At 41.4% G+C, this 18,199-nt stretch overlaps 1 protein-coding gene across 1 annotated transcript in view; it reads left to right on the top strand.

Annotated features, from left to right (window-relative positions):
- The first annotated feature begins 2,773 nt into the window (after positions 1-2,773).
- Positions 2,774-18,199, top strand: part of ACTR3 (actin related protein 3) — a 35,490-nt gene continuing 20,064 nt past the window's right edge. Inside the window, exon 1 of the mRNA XM_081199954.1 lies at positions 2,774-2,967. Within this exon, the coding sequence (XP_081056080.1) occupies positions 2,924-2,967 (44 nt within the window). The 5' untranslated portion in view covers positions 2,774-2,923. The remainder of the gene's footprint in view (positions 2,968-18,199) is intronic.

Here is an 18,199-nt window from a genome sequence, read left to right as displayed (position 1 = left end):
TTCAGGTTCTAGGGTAAAAAAGCACAATCCTATCCTTGAGTTACATGTGCTAGGTTGAAAAGGGTCAGTCCAAAAACTCTTCCTCCAGCATAGCAGGACCATAAGACGTTGGATGGTTAAATGAGGGTAGAAATTACATTTCATCTTTGGGCCTTTTCATACCTTCATATGGAAGCAATCAAAACTGTAGTATAATTTTAATTCCATTTTCTGTACCTTTTGAGAGATTTAGAAAAGTATACAACAGAGAACTACATTAATTGAAGCATCTCTCACAGCTTTTTAAGACCAAACGTTATCCCATAAAACAACCTTTCCCATAATATTCTCCTGGAAAAGGAAAGTTTTCCAAAACATTTGAAATATTTGCATGGAGTCAGGCAGCTTTCATGTGGTTGGGTTGGGAAACAGGACTATGAAAGTCCTGCCTGTACTCTTACAGGGTAGATGAAAACCAGAGTAAGGCCTCATATGTCTGAAACAGCATCTCATTTTGGGCAAACTTTGGGCAAACTAAAAAAAGCTGAACAACTTTTGTGTCCAGATTTTCATTTTTTGAAATATGGCAACCCTACTTTGCACACCTGGATACCCATTTTTAGTTTGATGTAAACCCTAGGTATAGCTTCCTTTCTAAACAAGTACCGGTATTCTTATAGGGTTCCAGTCTTATGGAACTGACTGGTAATAATACACATATAGTTGTTAGACAACAGATTATCAAACAATAGCCACAGTGGAGCTGATATTTTCAGTCATGGAAGTCTCCTCAAATAAAGGGCACTTCTTCAATGTACAACTCCTGAAAACATGCATATACAAGCTAAATTTATAAATATACAGAAGCCACTGGGGGAAGTTATCCAGAGGTTTAGATAAAGAAATTACATCAACACTCAATGACACATTGCTCTTCTTGTTTCCATCTTTTATTTTTGTATCTGGTTCTGCTTTCCGTAGGCATCTAGTTGGCCACTGTGAGAACAAGATGCTAGATGGGCCTTTGTTCTGATCCAGCAGCTCTCTTCTTACATATCTTATTATGTATGAGTCCTAGAGAGCATGTTTGGGCAATTTTAGGGTGGACGGGAGCAAACAAACAGAGATTTAATCCATGTAAGAGATGGCAGCACTGTGGGTGGGAAAATCTGAACAGCCAGGCGGTATGTACTCGAGGTGGTTATACTTCCCCTGAAATACCAAGTCAGTAGCTTGGGAGTCCTGCATTCAGTGCTGCTGATGGAGGTGCAGGTGGCACTGGATATGAGTAGCGATTTTATCAGATTTGGCTGATTCGCCAGCTATGACGCTATCTAGACAAAGAGGACTTTGCCTCAGTAATTCATGTCCTGGTTACATCTAGATTAGTCTACTTGCAATCACTAGAGTGGGACTGCCTTTAAAGGCAGCTTGGAAGCTAGAAGTACCGTAGAATGTAGCTTCCTGGCTGCTAGAGGTGGCCAAGCAGATAACACATTTTACACACAGCCTGTTAGCTATATTGGCTGCTGATGCATCTGGGCCCACTTTAAAGTGCTAGTGGTTACGTCTAAAGCCCTGAATTGTTTGAGATGAAATTATCTGAAGGATTGCTTGCACTCATTTGAACTTGCCCAGACCTAACATCAGCCGCAGAGGTCCTGCTCGCAGCTCCACCATCCAAGCTGTTTAGATTGGCAGACCAAGAGTTGAGGCCTTTAACAGCTATCACATTATTTTATTAGGTGGATAAAAAATACATTATATCTGCAATATAACAGATAGTTTTGTGGTGCCTGTATTCTTTTCATATGTACAGGCATGATATTTGGGAAGGGGTGTAATTATTATTATTTATTATTTTATTTATTTATGAATACCCAGTCTTTTTCTCAGAACTGGGGTAATGTTTGTCTGTTTCCCTCATTCAAGCGGTCCACCCCCACCCACCCCCGCTCCCGTCCCCAGTAACCAGGAGATACAAGATTGGCAGCTTGTTCCTTGACAGAGCTTCTGTGCTTGGCTAGTTGTCAAAAAATATCTGGCGAAGCGTTTCCCCTGTCACTTCTCCCCTATGCTGTGAAAACGCTCAGCTGTCGCATTTCTGTCTGCCGTGCGTTTTGCAGAACCCGAGCCCTGCCAGAACTTCTTAAAAGAAATCGCTAGGGCCGCCGGAGCTGGAACCTACGGCCCTCCAACAGGGTCTCCTGGACTGCAATTCCCATGATCCTCGGCTGCTGGCCGCGCTGGCTGGGCATGATGGGAAGCGCAGTCCAGCAAAAGAAAACAAAATCTGGAGGGACACGTTCCCGCGCCGCTGTCAACCGGGTCGGATTTAAAAGAGGATCCTACGGGGGCGAGGAGGCGTGATAAAATCGGCAATGCCACTCTTTTGGGAGCGAGCATTAAGATCACGAGGACGCAGGGGAGGGGGTGTGAGAAAGCGACCTGTGCTCTCTTGACGCTGTAAGTCACTTGGAGAGGAGCCTTTCTTATAAAAGAGAGAGCGCGCGCAAGCAAGCAAGCTAGCGCAGGCGAGGAGAAATATATATATTTCGGCAGCCCGCCCGCTCCACTTCTTCGCACCCACTCGCTTCCTGAACAGCGGACGTCACCGAAAGCTTCGGTTTGACGCGCCCGCCCTCCCCTTCCTCCTGGGCGTCCCTTCCTTCCCTCGTCGGCTTTGGGTGCCGAGAGGGAGGGACGGAAGAGGCGGCCATCTTGGGCTCCGCTCGCTCGCTCGCTCGCCGGCGCTGTGCGCGTGTGTGTGAGGCGGGGGGGGGCGGGAGCGAGGCAGCGTCTGGGGCAGGGAGGGGCTGGCTGGCCGGGCTCCCTTTTGCGGAAGTGGGTGGCTTCGCTCCCCCAGAGTGGAAGGAAGGAGAGAGCGCGAGCCCAGCGGGGTCCTCCGCACCTTTCCCCCAGCGCCGTCTCGACCCGAAGGAGGATGGCAGGGCGGCTCCCGGCCTGCGTGGTGGACTGTGGCACAGGGTGAGCGGCGGCGAGGAGAGATTGAATGGGCGCCTTGCGTTGCTACTGCTCTTATTCTTATTTTTTTGCATTTCTTTGCATTTCTTCTTTCTGCTGCTGCTTTTTCTGCTGCTGACAGTTTTGGAGAGGGCGGGGAAGGGAGCCATTGAGATTAGCCTTGCGATTCCCTTTCATTCGGGGCTGTGAATGCGGGTGGGAGTGGTAGCTTGTCTTTTCATTTTAAAAAAGGGAGGGGGCGGCGGAAGGGACGTCGGTTCCAGCTCCCCCCACCCCACCCCAGCGCCAGGCATCTTTTATCTGTCCTCCTCCCCACGCATGTCTCCCCCTCCTCTCTCCCACCCACCCACAGCCCTTCCCCTCTTACTCATGCCTATATTAGCCTTCAACTTGTGAAAAGATTAAGGGGAGAAAGGGTCATGTGCAGGAAGGAATGGGAGTGGGGAAGAGGTGGGGTCCCCCCCCTTCATTTTCCTCTGACTGGCCTTTTCTGAGCAGGTTGCCCAGAACTGTGTGCCTTTGTGGGAGGGAGAGGGGAGTCACACCCTAAACAGCACAGCTTCCCTCACCTTCCCGTTTTTTAAATATGTGGGATTGGCCCTTACTCATTCCTTTAGAGGCGTCGGCCTTCTGTGGAAGTGGGGGTTGCATTGTCTTTACCATCATAAAGTCGTTGAGGCTGCAATTTGCCAGAGTTTGTTTTTTTTTAAGAAAAATATTATTCAATGTGTTGGTTGCAGCAGGGCGACCAAATATATTGGCTCTCTTCTTCCAGACTGGGAACAGGCTAGCTTCTGAAAATGGGCACTTATATATCCTAAGATCAGGATTTTTAAATTTTTTACCCTCTTTGCTTCAGAGAGAACTCATCCACCGTCAGTTCATTTCAACGGCCTGGTTAGCTCTTTCAGGAAGCAGTGCTGCTTCATTTCTTTCTGAAAGGAAAATGCACTTTCATAGAGCTTAGGTGCAGAGTCAAGATCAGCATAGATTCTAATCCTTATTTCTTTTAAATCCAGGTTGGGTGATCTGTAATTGTCTCCAAATCTGAATATTCATTTATACTATGTGGATTATTTAGAGTGGCAGTTTTGTTCAGCAGTGCCATGATTTTTCCATATGTGTCATTTATTCAGCCTTACTTCTCTCTGTGTGGGTGAAAAAAAAAAAAGTCCACCCTCTCTTGTGAGCAAGCGCAGAGGAACTTCCTTAGTTTTGTCAAAGGCTCTTCCTTCTTTCAGGCTTTTATACCTTATAAGGCAGTTTTCAGTGTCAAACCTGAACCAAATCTTTTTTAGAAACCGCTTTTCTTATTTAGCAATTGCCGGTTGGTGATAAGAGAGAAAATAGTAATGCTTAATACTTAATGTGTGCCTGTAGAAAAGAGCTTTATGGGATAGTTGCAGAGATTCTTTCTGCTGCTCCTTCCAGGAGGTGGTGAACAAAGCGTTGGAGGTACAACTGTAGGAAGCAAAGGCTTCCTCAAATAGATACTTTGTAGCCTTCGTGCCAGTGCCTAGGGAACTGGGTTTGACGGAAGTTCTCTTTTTGACCACCATTTTCAAATAACTGGAATGGGGGCGGGGAACTGAGATACTTTAGTGTGCAGATCATATATGCAGCCTCCAACACAGAAACTGTAACTTAACATGACTTATTGTACAGTTTTTATGTAGAATCAGTTTTCATTCCACCAACTGTTTAAAAAAGATGCCAGTTACAAATTTCCTTTATTGTTTCGAAAAACAGATTTTAGAATTTGATCAAAAGTGCAGTTACATAATCTTTTAAAATTGTGACCTTGTCTTTCAATTTTAAAAAAAGAAAAAGGTTGCGGGGGGGGGGGAGGGCAGAACAACCCACATTTGATTATGGGTCATTCATATAAATGGAGCAGAGTATGTAAGATTGACAGCAACACATATCTGACAGTTTTTAAATTAAATATGTTATAAACGCCTTGAAATGCATTTTGTACTCATTGCATTTGGGCTGTCACACTTACCTAGAACATATCTGGAGGTGTGATAAATCTGTAACGCTTCTACAAAATGCAATACTTAAAATGACATGTAGGTTGCAGGTTCTGCTCTGAAAACTTTTTTGAAGCTTTCATTTTGTACTTGTAGAGGAGACCTCTTTGGGGCCTTGCTGGCAACTATAGGCATTCTTGAGTGTGAGTGAAATAAATGAGGATAACTGCAAGAGGACAAGGGGACTTAAGTCCAGATTCTACAAGGGGCCCTGAAAATGAACACATAACTGCCTCTTTGATTGCAGAGCACATTCTCTTTTAATTGGTAGCTAGCTATTCCTTCCATTTTTATGTTGTGATGTTTTACCGTGCGCAAACAATTTGTGCCCTCTTGACCCCTCCCACAGGGAGGTAACAAACCATTACCCCAGGTTTGGCATTGTGTCTGAACCAGGGACTGTGGTTTGTTTTGCTCACAATACGATGGATCAATCAAGCACAACCTTAGATTATTGTGACAGGTGTAAGGAGAAACAAACCACAATCCCTGGTTCAAATGTAGCACGGAGCTAGAAATTGTGATTGGTTTCCGCTTGTACTAGTGGGGAGGAGCTAAGAGTACAATTTCAATCCTATACAGTAAGCCATGGGGGCTTACCATGATGTGCAAATGTGGCCAATAGGTTTGCAAAATTCAGACTTCTAGGTGCCACCTTGGAGAAATGTGGAAAGCTCTGAAAGTTTAATGGGATTTCCAAGTGTTCCTTAGTTGATATCACACTCTTTCACTAATGCTGCTTTAATAACAGTATTGAAGAGTAACCTTGTCATGGACAACACAATATTAATTTTTCTTCAAGGCCTTACGTGCCACATGTGAAGATGTGAAAGTCAAGGTGCACCCGATGCATTCTGCTCTTCCGTACTGTATTATATATGAGATACCTCACTCTGCATCTGTCTGCACTGTAAACATGGATGGGTTCCAGCCAGTTGGAGGCTCGAATGGTGGGAGGAGTGGAGACCTCATTCATTTTGCTTATGTGCAGTGCTTTGATACAGTCATAGAATTGTAGAGATGGAAAGTACCCTAGGATAATATAGTCTAACCCCCCCTGCAATGCAGGAATATTCAGCTGTCCCATATGGGGACCTGCAACCTTGGCGTTATCAGCACCATACTGTATCCAACTGAGCTATGCAGGCTGAAATCTAAAAGTTTGCAGAAAACTTCCTATAACATATGGATGGTTCCTGGTCCGGTTCCAGCTGTAAAGTGTTGTGCGCTGACTAGTACAGCTGCAGTTTAAGGTGACTCATAGTATCACGGATGTACAGTGCATCAGTGTGATTCCCCCAAAAAACTTTCGGATGCGCACAGGGGACATACAGAAGTCCAATTATGCACTGGACATTTACTACAGACTTGAAATCTGGTTTCTGTTTATTTGATGCTCCTGGATGTTTGGGGACACACATTTTCCCTTTACTATTTACTGCAGCAAAAGATGGTGCTCCAAGTTGTAGGCATTGGGGTCCTAGTCAGCTAAGTACCGTATTTTTCGCTCTATAACACGCACCAGACCATAACACGCACGTAGTTTTTAGAGGAGGAAAACAAGAAAAAAAATATTCTAAACGAAACAGTGGATGTATGATTTTTGTGGTTCATGCTGTGGCCACAGACATGTGATCTGACGGTGAGTTTGGGGTAGCCCAATGCAAAAATCCTGAGGATCCATGTGGATCCATGCTTTGTAACCACGTTTTTGCACCATTGCGGCCCCAGGCAACAGTGGGTGCGTGATTTTTTTGGTGCAAGCTGTAGCCATGGACATGCTATGTGATCTGATGGTGAGTTTGGGGTGACCCAGTGCAAAAATCCTGAGGATCCATGTGGATCCATGCTTTGTAACCACGTTTTAAGTGGGGAGGGAAGGAAAAGCACTCAAGGGACAAGGAGCACGCATGGGGTGTGTGGAGAAGGATGCTGCTAATAATGCAGAAGAGGGGTATAAGAGGAGAAGGCTCCTCACCTCTCCCACTTTGCTCCTTTAAAGAAAGCAGGCTCTGCTTCTCTCCCTCCTCCCCGCCTCGCTGAAAAACTTTGCTGCTATTTAGCCAGCTGAGTGGGGAGGAGAGAGGGACAGAGAGCCTGCTTGCTTTAAAGGAGCCAACCGGACAGGAGCCGCTTACACTTGTGTAAGCAGCTCCTCTCCTCTCCTGCTTTGCTCCTTTAAAGCAAGCAGGCTTTCTGTCCCTCTCTCCTCCCCACTCAGCGGCTCTTCCCCCGCTTTGCTGTTTCAAAGCGAGCCACGGAGGAGGGAAGGAAGGGGAACCATGGACCCTCTGCTCACGACTGCAGCAGATCCCCCCGCCACCCGCAGGCATTCGCTCCATAACACGCACAGACATTTCCCCTTACTTTCTAGGAGGAAAAAAGTGAGTGTTATGGTGCAAAAAATACGGTAAGTGTGTATGCAAGTTCTTAAAAAAACTTGAAGCTTTATTGTGTGACAGAAGTTAGAATCCTGCTGACCTGATGAATGTGATGAGTTATGAATGAACTTGGCTCAGTTCAGATATCATACCAAACAACAATTTGTACTAACTATGGTTTGAGGTTTCAAAGCTATGGTTTAAATTTGCTCGTCTGCTCTTGTTTTTCATTTCTTCGTGCCAAATTATATTTAGCATAAACCATGGTTTCTGATTATGGCTTATTGCAAAAGCATGACCTGTCAATTCAGACATCTTGGTAAACCATAACCATTATTTTTTTTCACTGAAGCATGCATAATTTGGAAAACCATACATCTCTAAGTACAACACAGGTGCTTAGGTAATCAGTTTTGATTTGTGCAATAACATGTATTTGTATGGTCCATCAGGATGTTTTTTGCACACCACATTAGTTCAGCTACTTACTCATAGCATGCTTAGGTCATTATACTGTGTGTTTTTATTCTGATTTTGCCTTTAGTATTTGCATTTGCAAATGGAAGCATCCCATCAGCTATATTGTTAAATGTAGTTAGCATCAAATTGCTATTAAATGTTTCAGATAGCAAGCCTAACCATGTCTACTTAGAAGTAAGTCACATTGAATTCAGTGGGGCATACTCTTAGGTAAGTGGGCTTAGGATTGCTGCCTTAGTTACTATGCTGATGTGTTTGGGACTATGGGTTGTTGTTTTTTTGTAGAAGATTTCAGAAGTTGTAGGTTTTTCAGCAAGCCTTGTTATTCTGCTTATTAAAACATTTTATAAATTGAGTTAAATAAGCTGCAGCATAGTCCTGCGCCCTTCTACTGATGCATGAGTCCTACTGATCTCAGTATCACTCAAGTGCATGTAAATGAAACAGAATTATGACCTTTATTATTAAACATGACAGAGACCTGTTTTTGCTGCAGAATAATGGGTTTGGGGTATACATTTTAACTCTAAAAGGGCTGCTTGTTCTATGCCTCTCCAAAGACCAGTTTTCCATATACAGTAGTAGTGAGTGTTGTGCTCCACCCAGCTTTAAATTTGAATTCATACAACTCAGGATGATACTTTGCAGCTAGGAGGATCTTACTTTTTACGAGTGTATGTGAAGTCTCAGAAAGAACAATCCTACATTTTGTCCATGCTTTAGGTTTTTGTAAAGAAGTGTACAGTAAGCTACCATAGGAAAGGTTTTCATTTTTAGGCCTTGCAGTTATATTTCAAGCAGCAATGTAATTATATAGAGTCTATTCCTAACAAGTGATATTGAATTGCTAGATCAGGGCTCAGAGAGAAGGTCAGGTATTGATTTTCAGACAGAAGTTTCCCCATAGTCAATTCTAAACGAGCACAAGTGTAAACTTCTGTGTTTGAAATTCTGTAGCTTAATTGACACTCAGGCAAGAAGACACTGCTTTATTTTTGTAGTCTCATATACTAAAAAATGCATACAGCATGTAAAACAAATATTAAAATGTTGGACACATTAGACTTCTGTTTATCTCCCTTCCCTGAAACTCATAATTTTAGCTCAATTCTTTACTGGAAACTTTTAAAAAAAGCCACTCGTATGCATCTCGAGGGTGAACAAACTATTCTCCAAGTCATGTTGAATATTTATATTGAATGGGTTTAACCATTACTTTCATAGCTACGCTGAAATTTATTCCAATGCTGAATATCATTTTGCTCTGTAGTAAGAGCTGACCTTATGCTGAACTTTGTTTCTTCATGTTTGTTATGAATAACTATTCTAGTCTATGCCAGGCTTTTGTTTTTGGGGGTACTCATGGTAGCATAGTTTGACAGAAGGCCTTGGACACTTGTGAGGTGTGTTAGATTATATTGATTTATAAGCTGTCTTCAGTATTTTAAAAAAAATGTCTCAAGAGTTCTGTAAATAAAGTAAAAATTAAATTTTCTTGCTTTTGTGTTGATATGGACTGTGTGTTTGGCTTGCTAAGGGTTTGTTTTTTTAAAACTTACTCTGCCAAGGAATATTTATAGTTTTCTATAAAGTTGTAAGCTGACACAAGTTACTGTAACAGAATAATGGTCTTGGTTTTCTTCTAAAAATACAAATGTTTCAAACTGGTATTTTGAGTATAAAAGAAAAAGTAATCATGTATCACCACCATAGAAGTAAAAAACAATCAATCAATCACCCACTTTAGTTACTGGAATGACTCCAGTTTTAAAGTGCATTAAAAACAATGTGCTCAAGTGGAAAAATAAATTTAGTGGGTATAGTTATTCTATACCTATGGTATATCTGTATATTTACTTGGATGATATGCCCATAAATGACAGTCAGTATCTTTTGTGGTGTTCACCTGACAAGGCAGATTCTCCTTTAGTAGTGTGTGGTGCTGTGGGTTAAACCACAGAGCCGAGGGCTTGCCAATCAGAAGGTCAGCAGTTCGAATCCCCGCGACGGGGTGAGCTCCCGTTGCTCAGTCCCTGCTCCTGCCAACCTAGCAGTTCGAAAGCACGTCAAAGTGCAAGTAGATAAATAGGTACTGCTCCGGCGGGAAGGTAAACAGCATTTCCGTGCGCTGCTCTGGTTCGCCAGAGGCGGCTTAGTCATGCTGGCCACATGATCCGGAAGCTGTACGCCGGCTCCCTCGGGCAATAAAGCGAGATGAGCGCCGCAACCCCACAGTTGGCCATGACTGGACCTAATGGTCAGGGGTCCCTTTACCTTTTATGTTGCCATTTCCTGTCTTGAACTGTTATTTTAATCTCTTGCTTGGTAGTTTCCATATTGGTATGATTAGTTATACAACATTTAACAAGTACAGATCTCAAGGGATTTTGATTAAGAACTGAAAGTGGGCTTCACACATTACACAGCTGGTGTCTGACTCCCATGTTCTCTTTATGCATGACTTGGGTAACATCAAAAGCAAAACTCAGCATTGCTTCTGTGGGTTATGACTGAGGTTGATGACTGTCATGTCCACAGAGAGGAAATACAAGTTGCTTGCACTTCCTCTTGTACATTTCACAGAAATGAGGGCAAAGTTAGTCTAAGAGAAATTAACCAATTGTATTCTCAAGTACATTTTCAATCTATCTGTATGTCTAGTTTTCCCCCCTTTTCAGTTTGTAGTTAACAACTTGACAGCAGCAAGAATAATAATCACTTGTCATTGGAAGAGTTCTGAAATCCTTTCAGTAGGGGTAGGTGATAGGAATGTGTGGGAGGTTGTCGTTATAGTGAAGCTGGCAAGGCATGGGAGCTTCAAGGGGAAGGAGAAATTAATTCAGAGAGATATTGATAACCCATACAGAATTTTGGAACACCAGAGGAACAGTCATGATTAATGAGGATACAGAATTTTCCAAAAGATAAGAAAATAGAATTGAATATATAACTCCTATATGTAATAGTATGTAGGAAGGCAATGTGGAAATGAAGGTTGTTGGAGGGTTAGCTGGGATAACAATGGAATACTGATGATGATGATGATGATAGGGTTACTCAAAGACTTATCAAAATTGTTCTTGTGGAGTATTATAATATAACCTTGGAAGTCAATATTTAAAAAGTATAATTCAAAACCGAACTATCTACCAGATTTTTCTACATTCACATTTATTTAAAGTTTGCATACGAGAAGCATTTGGTGTGAAATGTAGAAGTGAAATTCAGTTTGTGTAGGTTTTGTAAGATTATTTCACAGTTACCTGAAGTTTTTTTCTTTTCAGACCATGGCTGAGCACCAGTCCTACCCCTCTCTGGTCTTCTTTCACACTCTCCATGTGCATTTTTGCTTGGCTCTTGATGCTCGATAATGACTTACCTCAATGGAGGAAAGAGGTGTATGCAGACATTAGTCCATAGTATAAAGATAAAATTGGCATACACTGCTCCACCCACTTTTACCTATGTCCCCTACCTACCAGTAGTATATGGCCCTCATCAGGGTTCCCAGAAAGGAATGTGGCCCTTGGGGGGGGGGTTCTCAGCCTCTGTACATAGTTGATGTCTGGTAGTTGACTTACATAGTCTGGTTATGTTGTATAGTTGTTTTGAGAAGGTTGTGCTCTAGTAAATAGCACTAGGTGTTATTAGTGACATAAGTGCCGAGCAACTAACCTTCTATTCTTAGAAATTCCAAGATATAATACAAGTTTCATCTCATTTTGCTTTATGAAGAATTTCTGAAGGTGCTAAGTGTTTTCAGGTCCCTGAAAATACACACAGGTCCTGCTTTACAAACAAATTCACTTATCCAAACACAAGGAAATAGTACCCAAACCTTGCTATTCCTTTCTCAGGAACGCATTTGAAATTTCCCCATAGGAATAAATGGAAATCATTGATTCATTATGTGAACACTTGCCTAACTTGCCATTTCCAGGGAACACTTGCCATTTCCAGGGAATATGTTGTGTCCATAAAACAGGACCTGCGTATAAAACTGAAAGCAGGCTCTTTGAGTTAGATCTTAACATATGGGCAGGACTATATGGGTGCAACCAGAAGAGATCTTAAAATGTGCAGTTTAGTTATGAATTGTGAGGATACTTAAGAGTGGTAAAGGCACTGAAAATAAGGTGAATTTAAGAAACTGGAAGAGTGATGTAATGAGCGACGTCTTGAATAACAACTTGGTTTCTAATTTCTGCTTGGCTACCTCTTGGGGGAGCTTGGACCCAGTTACTCTCTCAGCCTAACCTACCTCAGAGGGTTGATGTGAGCACAGAAGTGAGGAATGGAGAGAAAACAGTGGAAGCTTCTATTAATCATGCTGGCTGAGTCTGATGGGAATTGTAGTCCCAAAGCATCTGGAGGCCACAAGGTTGGTAAAGGCTAGCATATATCATAAAGAAGTCACCCTTCCAAAAGTCTGCTGTAGTAAGTGATATTGAGGGTAACTGAAGTACTTAACACCTTTTAGGGACAACTTTGTTTGCAAGAAGCATTGAAAACAAACTGGAGTAGTTTTGTACCCCAATTGTTTACACTCAGCATATGCAAATATTAATTTCTTCCCTGGAGTGTATTTTTATTTGCAGAATGTAAATGGTAAGTTGTGTGTTGCTATACTTTGTTTATCCAACTAACAGATGACAGTGTATTAAAGTACAAATTTACAGAACCAATCCCTCACAAATTCTTGCAAGAGATATGCCCCAATGCAATTGCTGTCTGTGTCAAAATTTAAGAAGTAAACAAATCACCAATGCATTCTAACACACAGTAGCATTTTTTTGTATTGACAGTTGCCAATTTGTTATGATAACCTTTATTTCTGTATATATAGAAACTTGAGTCTAATGGTTCCACATGTATTTCAGTTGAGCAGATCTGAATGGAGGACCCTATTTCCGTATGTGGAAATGTATGCATGTTGCCTTCTTTGAACTATTTGGAGAAAATGTGGTATACAAATACAATGGAATTACAGTGGTACCTCTGGTTACGTACTTAATTCGTTCCAGAGGTCTGTTCTTAACCTGAAACTGTTCTTAACCTGAAGCACCACTTTAGCTAATGGGACCTCCCGCCACCGCCGCACGATTTCTGTTCTCATCCTGAAGCAAAGTTCTTAACCTGAGGTACTATTTCTGGGTTAGCGTAGTCTGTAACCTGAAGCATATGTAACCCGAGGTACCACTGTATTTTTATGGCTGGAACTATCTAAGCTCTGTAAATGTTGTTTTCATGATCCATTTTCAACCTTTTTTCAGAGTTACTACAGAGTACTCCAGAATCCTTAATTTTAGTTGGGTTTTTAAAATGTGCATGCCTTTTCCTTGTGATGGGATTACAGTGAAATTGAGTGAGCAATAGTTTCATTTTACCTTTGCCACCCACATTTAGTGTTATTTATGTCATTAAATATTTTTGCCCCCAATGTTTTCTTCTAAAGACCTATGACAGTAGTACAACTCAGGATAGTAATACATTCTCATTTGGGTAGTACAGTATTTATTTTTCACAGAAAAACTGAATAGATTTTGAGAACTCTACAATTTTAGCATTAGTGTGTGCAAATGGTAATAGGATTTCAGCCTCAATGAATTTTCAGGAAACTATCATTGCAGGTCTCACTGTAAGGACAATTATGTTTTCACACAGCTATTAGTTAACAAAGTATGTGCCAAACAACGACTCCTTAAACTACAAATTTGTACTGTGAAATATGACTACCCTGAACTCTATTAGTTTCAGAATTCTTTAGAAAAAAGAAGTGTTGCTTCTCCCAGTGCAAGTTACTTGATTCTTCACTCTTAAAAAGAGTGTGTGTTCACATTAACAAATTGATGATTGTTAAAGTATATTGAAGGGGAAACACCCACAATATGATTTCTCCTGTTTTGCATGCTCCTGGCTGTTAGGATACTGTGACAGTGGCTTTTCTACTATCTGAGTCAGCTTGAGTGTGTGAAGAGAAAATAGCTACAATGCATCCCATATGTGCTTTAGCTGCTCAGTGTTTGCTGCACTTATAACATGTGAGCAGTTAAAAAACAACCCTCTTGAACAGGGGTCAGCCAACTTTTTCAGCAGGGGGCCGGTCCACTGTCCCTCAGACCTTGTGGGGGGGCCAGACTATATTTTGAAGAAAAAAATGAACGAATTCCTATGCCCCACAAATAACCCAGAGATGCATTTTAAATAAAAGGACACATTCTACTCATGTAAAAACCCGCTGGTTCCCGGACCATCCGTGGGCTGGAATTAGAAGGCGATTGGGCCGGATCCGGCCCCCGGTCCTTAGTTTGCCTACCCATGGTTTAAGATAATGGCACTTAGCTATGTTATAGGACAGAAATTAACCTAATTATGATTGCCTTGTTCAGATTATTATTTATGCCCATCAACAGTTTAGGAAAGTGATTTCTAAGTTTATATTTTTCATATATATAATGTTTCACCAGGTATTCATTACATCACTGGAAATATTTATAATAAAGATAGCCAAGGGCCTATCAGCATAAACAACAGCAAATACTGTTAAAACATTTCAGTACTGAGTCTTGTATTCCCCACCTGTTTCCCCAACAATTGCTTTTCCTTTCTGCCTCCATTCCCTTTGCTTATCGTGCTTCTTATTGACACTGTCTGATCCATGTAGGCATGAGTTGCTCTTCAAAGGGAGTCAGCTGCATGATTTGGAAGGCCCTTTGCTAATCAGAGCAGCTGATCAATGGCAGCCAGAAACGCTATCGGCAAGAGACACAGTGCTAGTAATGGTGACAGAATGACAATCAGGAGTCAAATTCAACCAACAGAAGACCTGTCATACTGAGGGTCATAAGCTAGTTATAACATATATGTGTTTAAAAGAAGCAAAGCAAATATCTACTGCCACAATAATTACTGGGCTGAGTGAACTGGCCTGTGGGCTGTCTGCCTAGAGTTTCCTCTATTCCCTGTTCCTTTTATAGACTAACAAAGGATTTTTTGTCTGCAACTTTGAAGTATCAGTGTCTTTCTCCAGCTTCAACACTACTGACAAATGGGAATTCAAACAGTTTTAGTTCCTTGCTGTTTTCAGGCATCAGGGTTTAGCTATTCTTTCAACTTAAAGAGGAAAAGTGCAGGTACAGAAACTGAAAGTTGATATTGATCAACATGTGCCATGGCCAAAAATAATGGGAAAGTTAAGGGCTGCAATACCATTTCTATTAAGATCATAAGAAGAGTTCTGCTTTGGCCTTCTGCCAGAGGCCCATCTAATCTAGCATCCTGTTCACAGTTTTCTTGACCTGGTGAATTAGACTAGCTTGCTCTGTGTATGCACTTCATGCAGAAGCATGCCAGTTTTCCCTCCTAGCAATTCTTGGATAATAAACATTTGATTTTTAATCATATTGGCTTGTATCCAACAAAACAGTATTAGGAGTGTATTAATTAAAGTTTATTAATTGGAATGGGTCTACTTAATTGCATATATCCCATTCATTTTAACTCACTTCATCCTATAGCATTTGTGCTATCAAATCTTCATTACATTTTGTTCTACCTTTACAGCCAGAATTAAATTAGTCACTATTCTCCAGTATAGCCATCTAATTGCTTGTTTAATGTGTTAACTCCCTACTGTATAGAGAGCAAGAGCCATATTTTAAGCACATATTTTCCCAACAGGAATGACCTGACTCTCTTTCTTTTTGGAACTTGAAAAGGTTAGCAAGACTATAAACAGGAATTGGTAGCTAGCATAATTTCATTGTCTGGTTCATGAATGATTTCTCTTCCATTTTGTGTCAGTAGGTTTAATACTGATTTGTATGTACCAATCTCATATTGCAGAAGGGTACTGGAGATACCTTATTTGTGAAAATAACTTGTCTCAGAGTGGGCTGAATAGTATACAACAAACATCCCTCTGTAGGCTTCAAAGGACTATGCAAATATAAATATAATCATTTTACTTGGTATGTCTTATAGTAATTATGAATTCACCTAAAAGTTGCATTGCTAAGAGAATCTGGAATTGGTGATACTGCTAACACCAAGGTCTGCTAAATAATAATTACTGTTTCCTACTGTAAACTGAACTGAAATTGGGGTGTGTCTCATTATTCCTTGAGTCATGAATGAGTTGCATCTTGCTTTGCATTCTTTGTATTACTGCATTCCTAAACTAGGTTTGCCTACATTGTTACTGAATAAAAATACTTAGAGTAGGTTTGATACAGTTTGAGATTTTCTCCCCACTGTTTAAACATGGAATTAGAAATCTTTTAAAGTATCAAGATTTGTTTATTTCCCCCCCTTGTTATATTTGTCCTTGTTTCGCACTATGAACTGATGACCCACCTTGTTATTGTGGTATTGAAATTACCCTGAAGATGAGATTTAGCTCTTCGAACAAGAATTAGAGTAGTAGTGTAGGCTCAGAAGTGAATGGCCAGAGTGCCTGCCAATTATCTTATTTATTTTCATGACTCATTCTTCTGCATTTTTGCTAAAGTAGCAATGAATATTTTTAGATTTGCTGAGTTGTACTGTTTGAGCTTAGACTTACTGGAAGTACATCTTAGTATTTTCCTTCCAGTCAGGATGTGTTTTTATTCTGTGGATCATTGCCTACATAAGCTATTAAGCACTCTTTTACATCTTGGTCTTCTGTTTTTGGTTTTCCTGAGCTTACGTTTTTAAAATGCTAAGATATTGCTTCACCTATGTGCTTTTGTTGAATTCTGTACTCTTGCACTAACAGGCTAATCCTGTGCATGGTTCCTTGTATATAGGCTCTGTTTTGTTCAATGGCACTTATTCCCAAATAGAGGACTATATCCGAAATGTACAGTGTCTTAGAATATGTTCAAAACTTATTCTTAGTAAGAATGTACATAGATTATTCTTTTGTGAGTGGCTTTGGAATCAGAAGGCATTTGTTTTATTGGAAGTTATTTTATTGCTCAATACAAAGTATGACACATCACAGTAGTGCTAAAACAATGAACGGCATTAAGGTCTTTCTACTCCCAATCTGTCACTTATGAGCTTCTGTACTTGGAAATGTGTTTGGGATGCTGTGCCCTGAAAATGCGGCAAGAAATAGCAATTTTAATAGGACCTTAATGCTAGTTCTTCTCAAAGGGATCACTCCTGGGAGATGTTTCAGAAAGTCTGCATGAGAAAGAAATGAGACAGAAATTGGTTGGATGATCATTTTGCATGTGCTTTGTCATAAAAGGGCTATAAAATGCTTCATCTGCAGCATTTTTGGTTATCAGAGGCTGGTTATGAAAATCCAGTATTAATCCACAAACGTCTGATGTTCCAGATCACTACAGCACAAGCATATGAAAATTGGAAGAAATGGCTGTTGCTCAGCTTTATCTATGCATTTATTAAGATAAAGGGTGGAGAAGCCATTTTGTTATTTTCCATGCTGTTGCTGAGCAAGAGAAAGCTGGGGAGACCTGGGAAATCCCCTCTATACCAACAAATGAATGGCCCTATTTCTTCCTGTTATCTTGACCCATAAAGCACTTCCTTCTTTTGGCCTTATAATCACTATTCTCTTGGGTCCCATATCTCTTACGTGTAACCACCTGCCCATATCATAGTCTCATATAATGCCCCTCATAACCCTTCCCTATTTGCCTTGTTCCCTATTGTCATTCAGCGAACTTTATCTTTTGGCCCCTAGACAATTCTTGTCATTCTCTTCCCCTACATCTCAGTCCTAGGAAATCTCATGTTCTATTTTTTCACCTCTGTACTCCCACGCAGAATGTATTCGAACTGTATTTCAAATTCTGGCTGTCTTGGAGAAAACTGTTAAATTGTATTCATTTTGATCAGTTTTCCAGACTGGTTACAGGACTGAAACAGCCTTGGTCACCCTGGCGGATGACATGCTGAGAATGGATTGGGGATGTGGAGGGTGACCCTCTTGGGCTCTTGGTGGCTTTCCGTACCATAGATCAGAGGTTTTCAACCTTTCTGAGTCCATGGCTCCCTTGATCAACTACATTCTTTCTGAGGCACCCCTGTGGGACTCAGGAGCCCAGTTATGTCATCTCTCACTCTTTTTCAAACGTGCTCCCTTATGGATGGTTCCTTCAGCCTCCTCTCCCCTCTCCTAGGGAGTCCTCTGGGCAGCCACACTGGTTGCCCCTGGTCTCTCAACCCCCACCACCTCCCCCAAAGGGAGGTGGCTCCTCACACTGCTCACAGGGGCCTGGGAAGCACCCGCTGGCCAGCCCCAGAGGCACCATTCACCTGGGGAGCTTATAGCCAGGGCTGCTGCAATGAACATCTGTGCAGGCCTTTGGGAGGCAGAGACGCAAG

This window comes from Podarcis bocagei, assembly GCF_964188305.1.
Source record: "Podarcis bocagei genome assembly, chromosome: 1".
Taxonomy (NCBI): Eukaryota; Metazoa; Chordata; class Lepidosauria; order Squamata; family Lacertidae; genus Podarcis; species Podarcis bocagei.
This window is presented reverse-complemented; position numbering and strand designations above follow the sequence as displayed.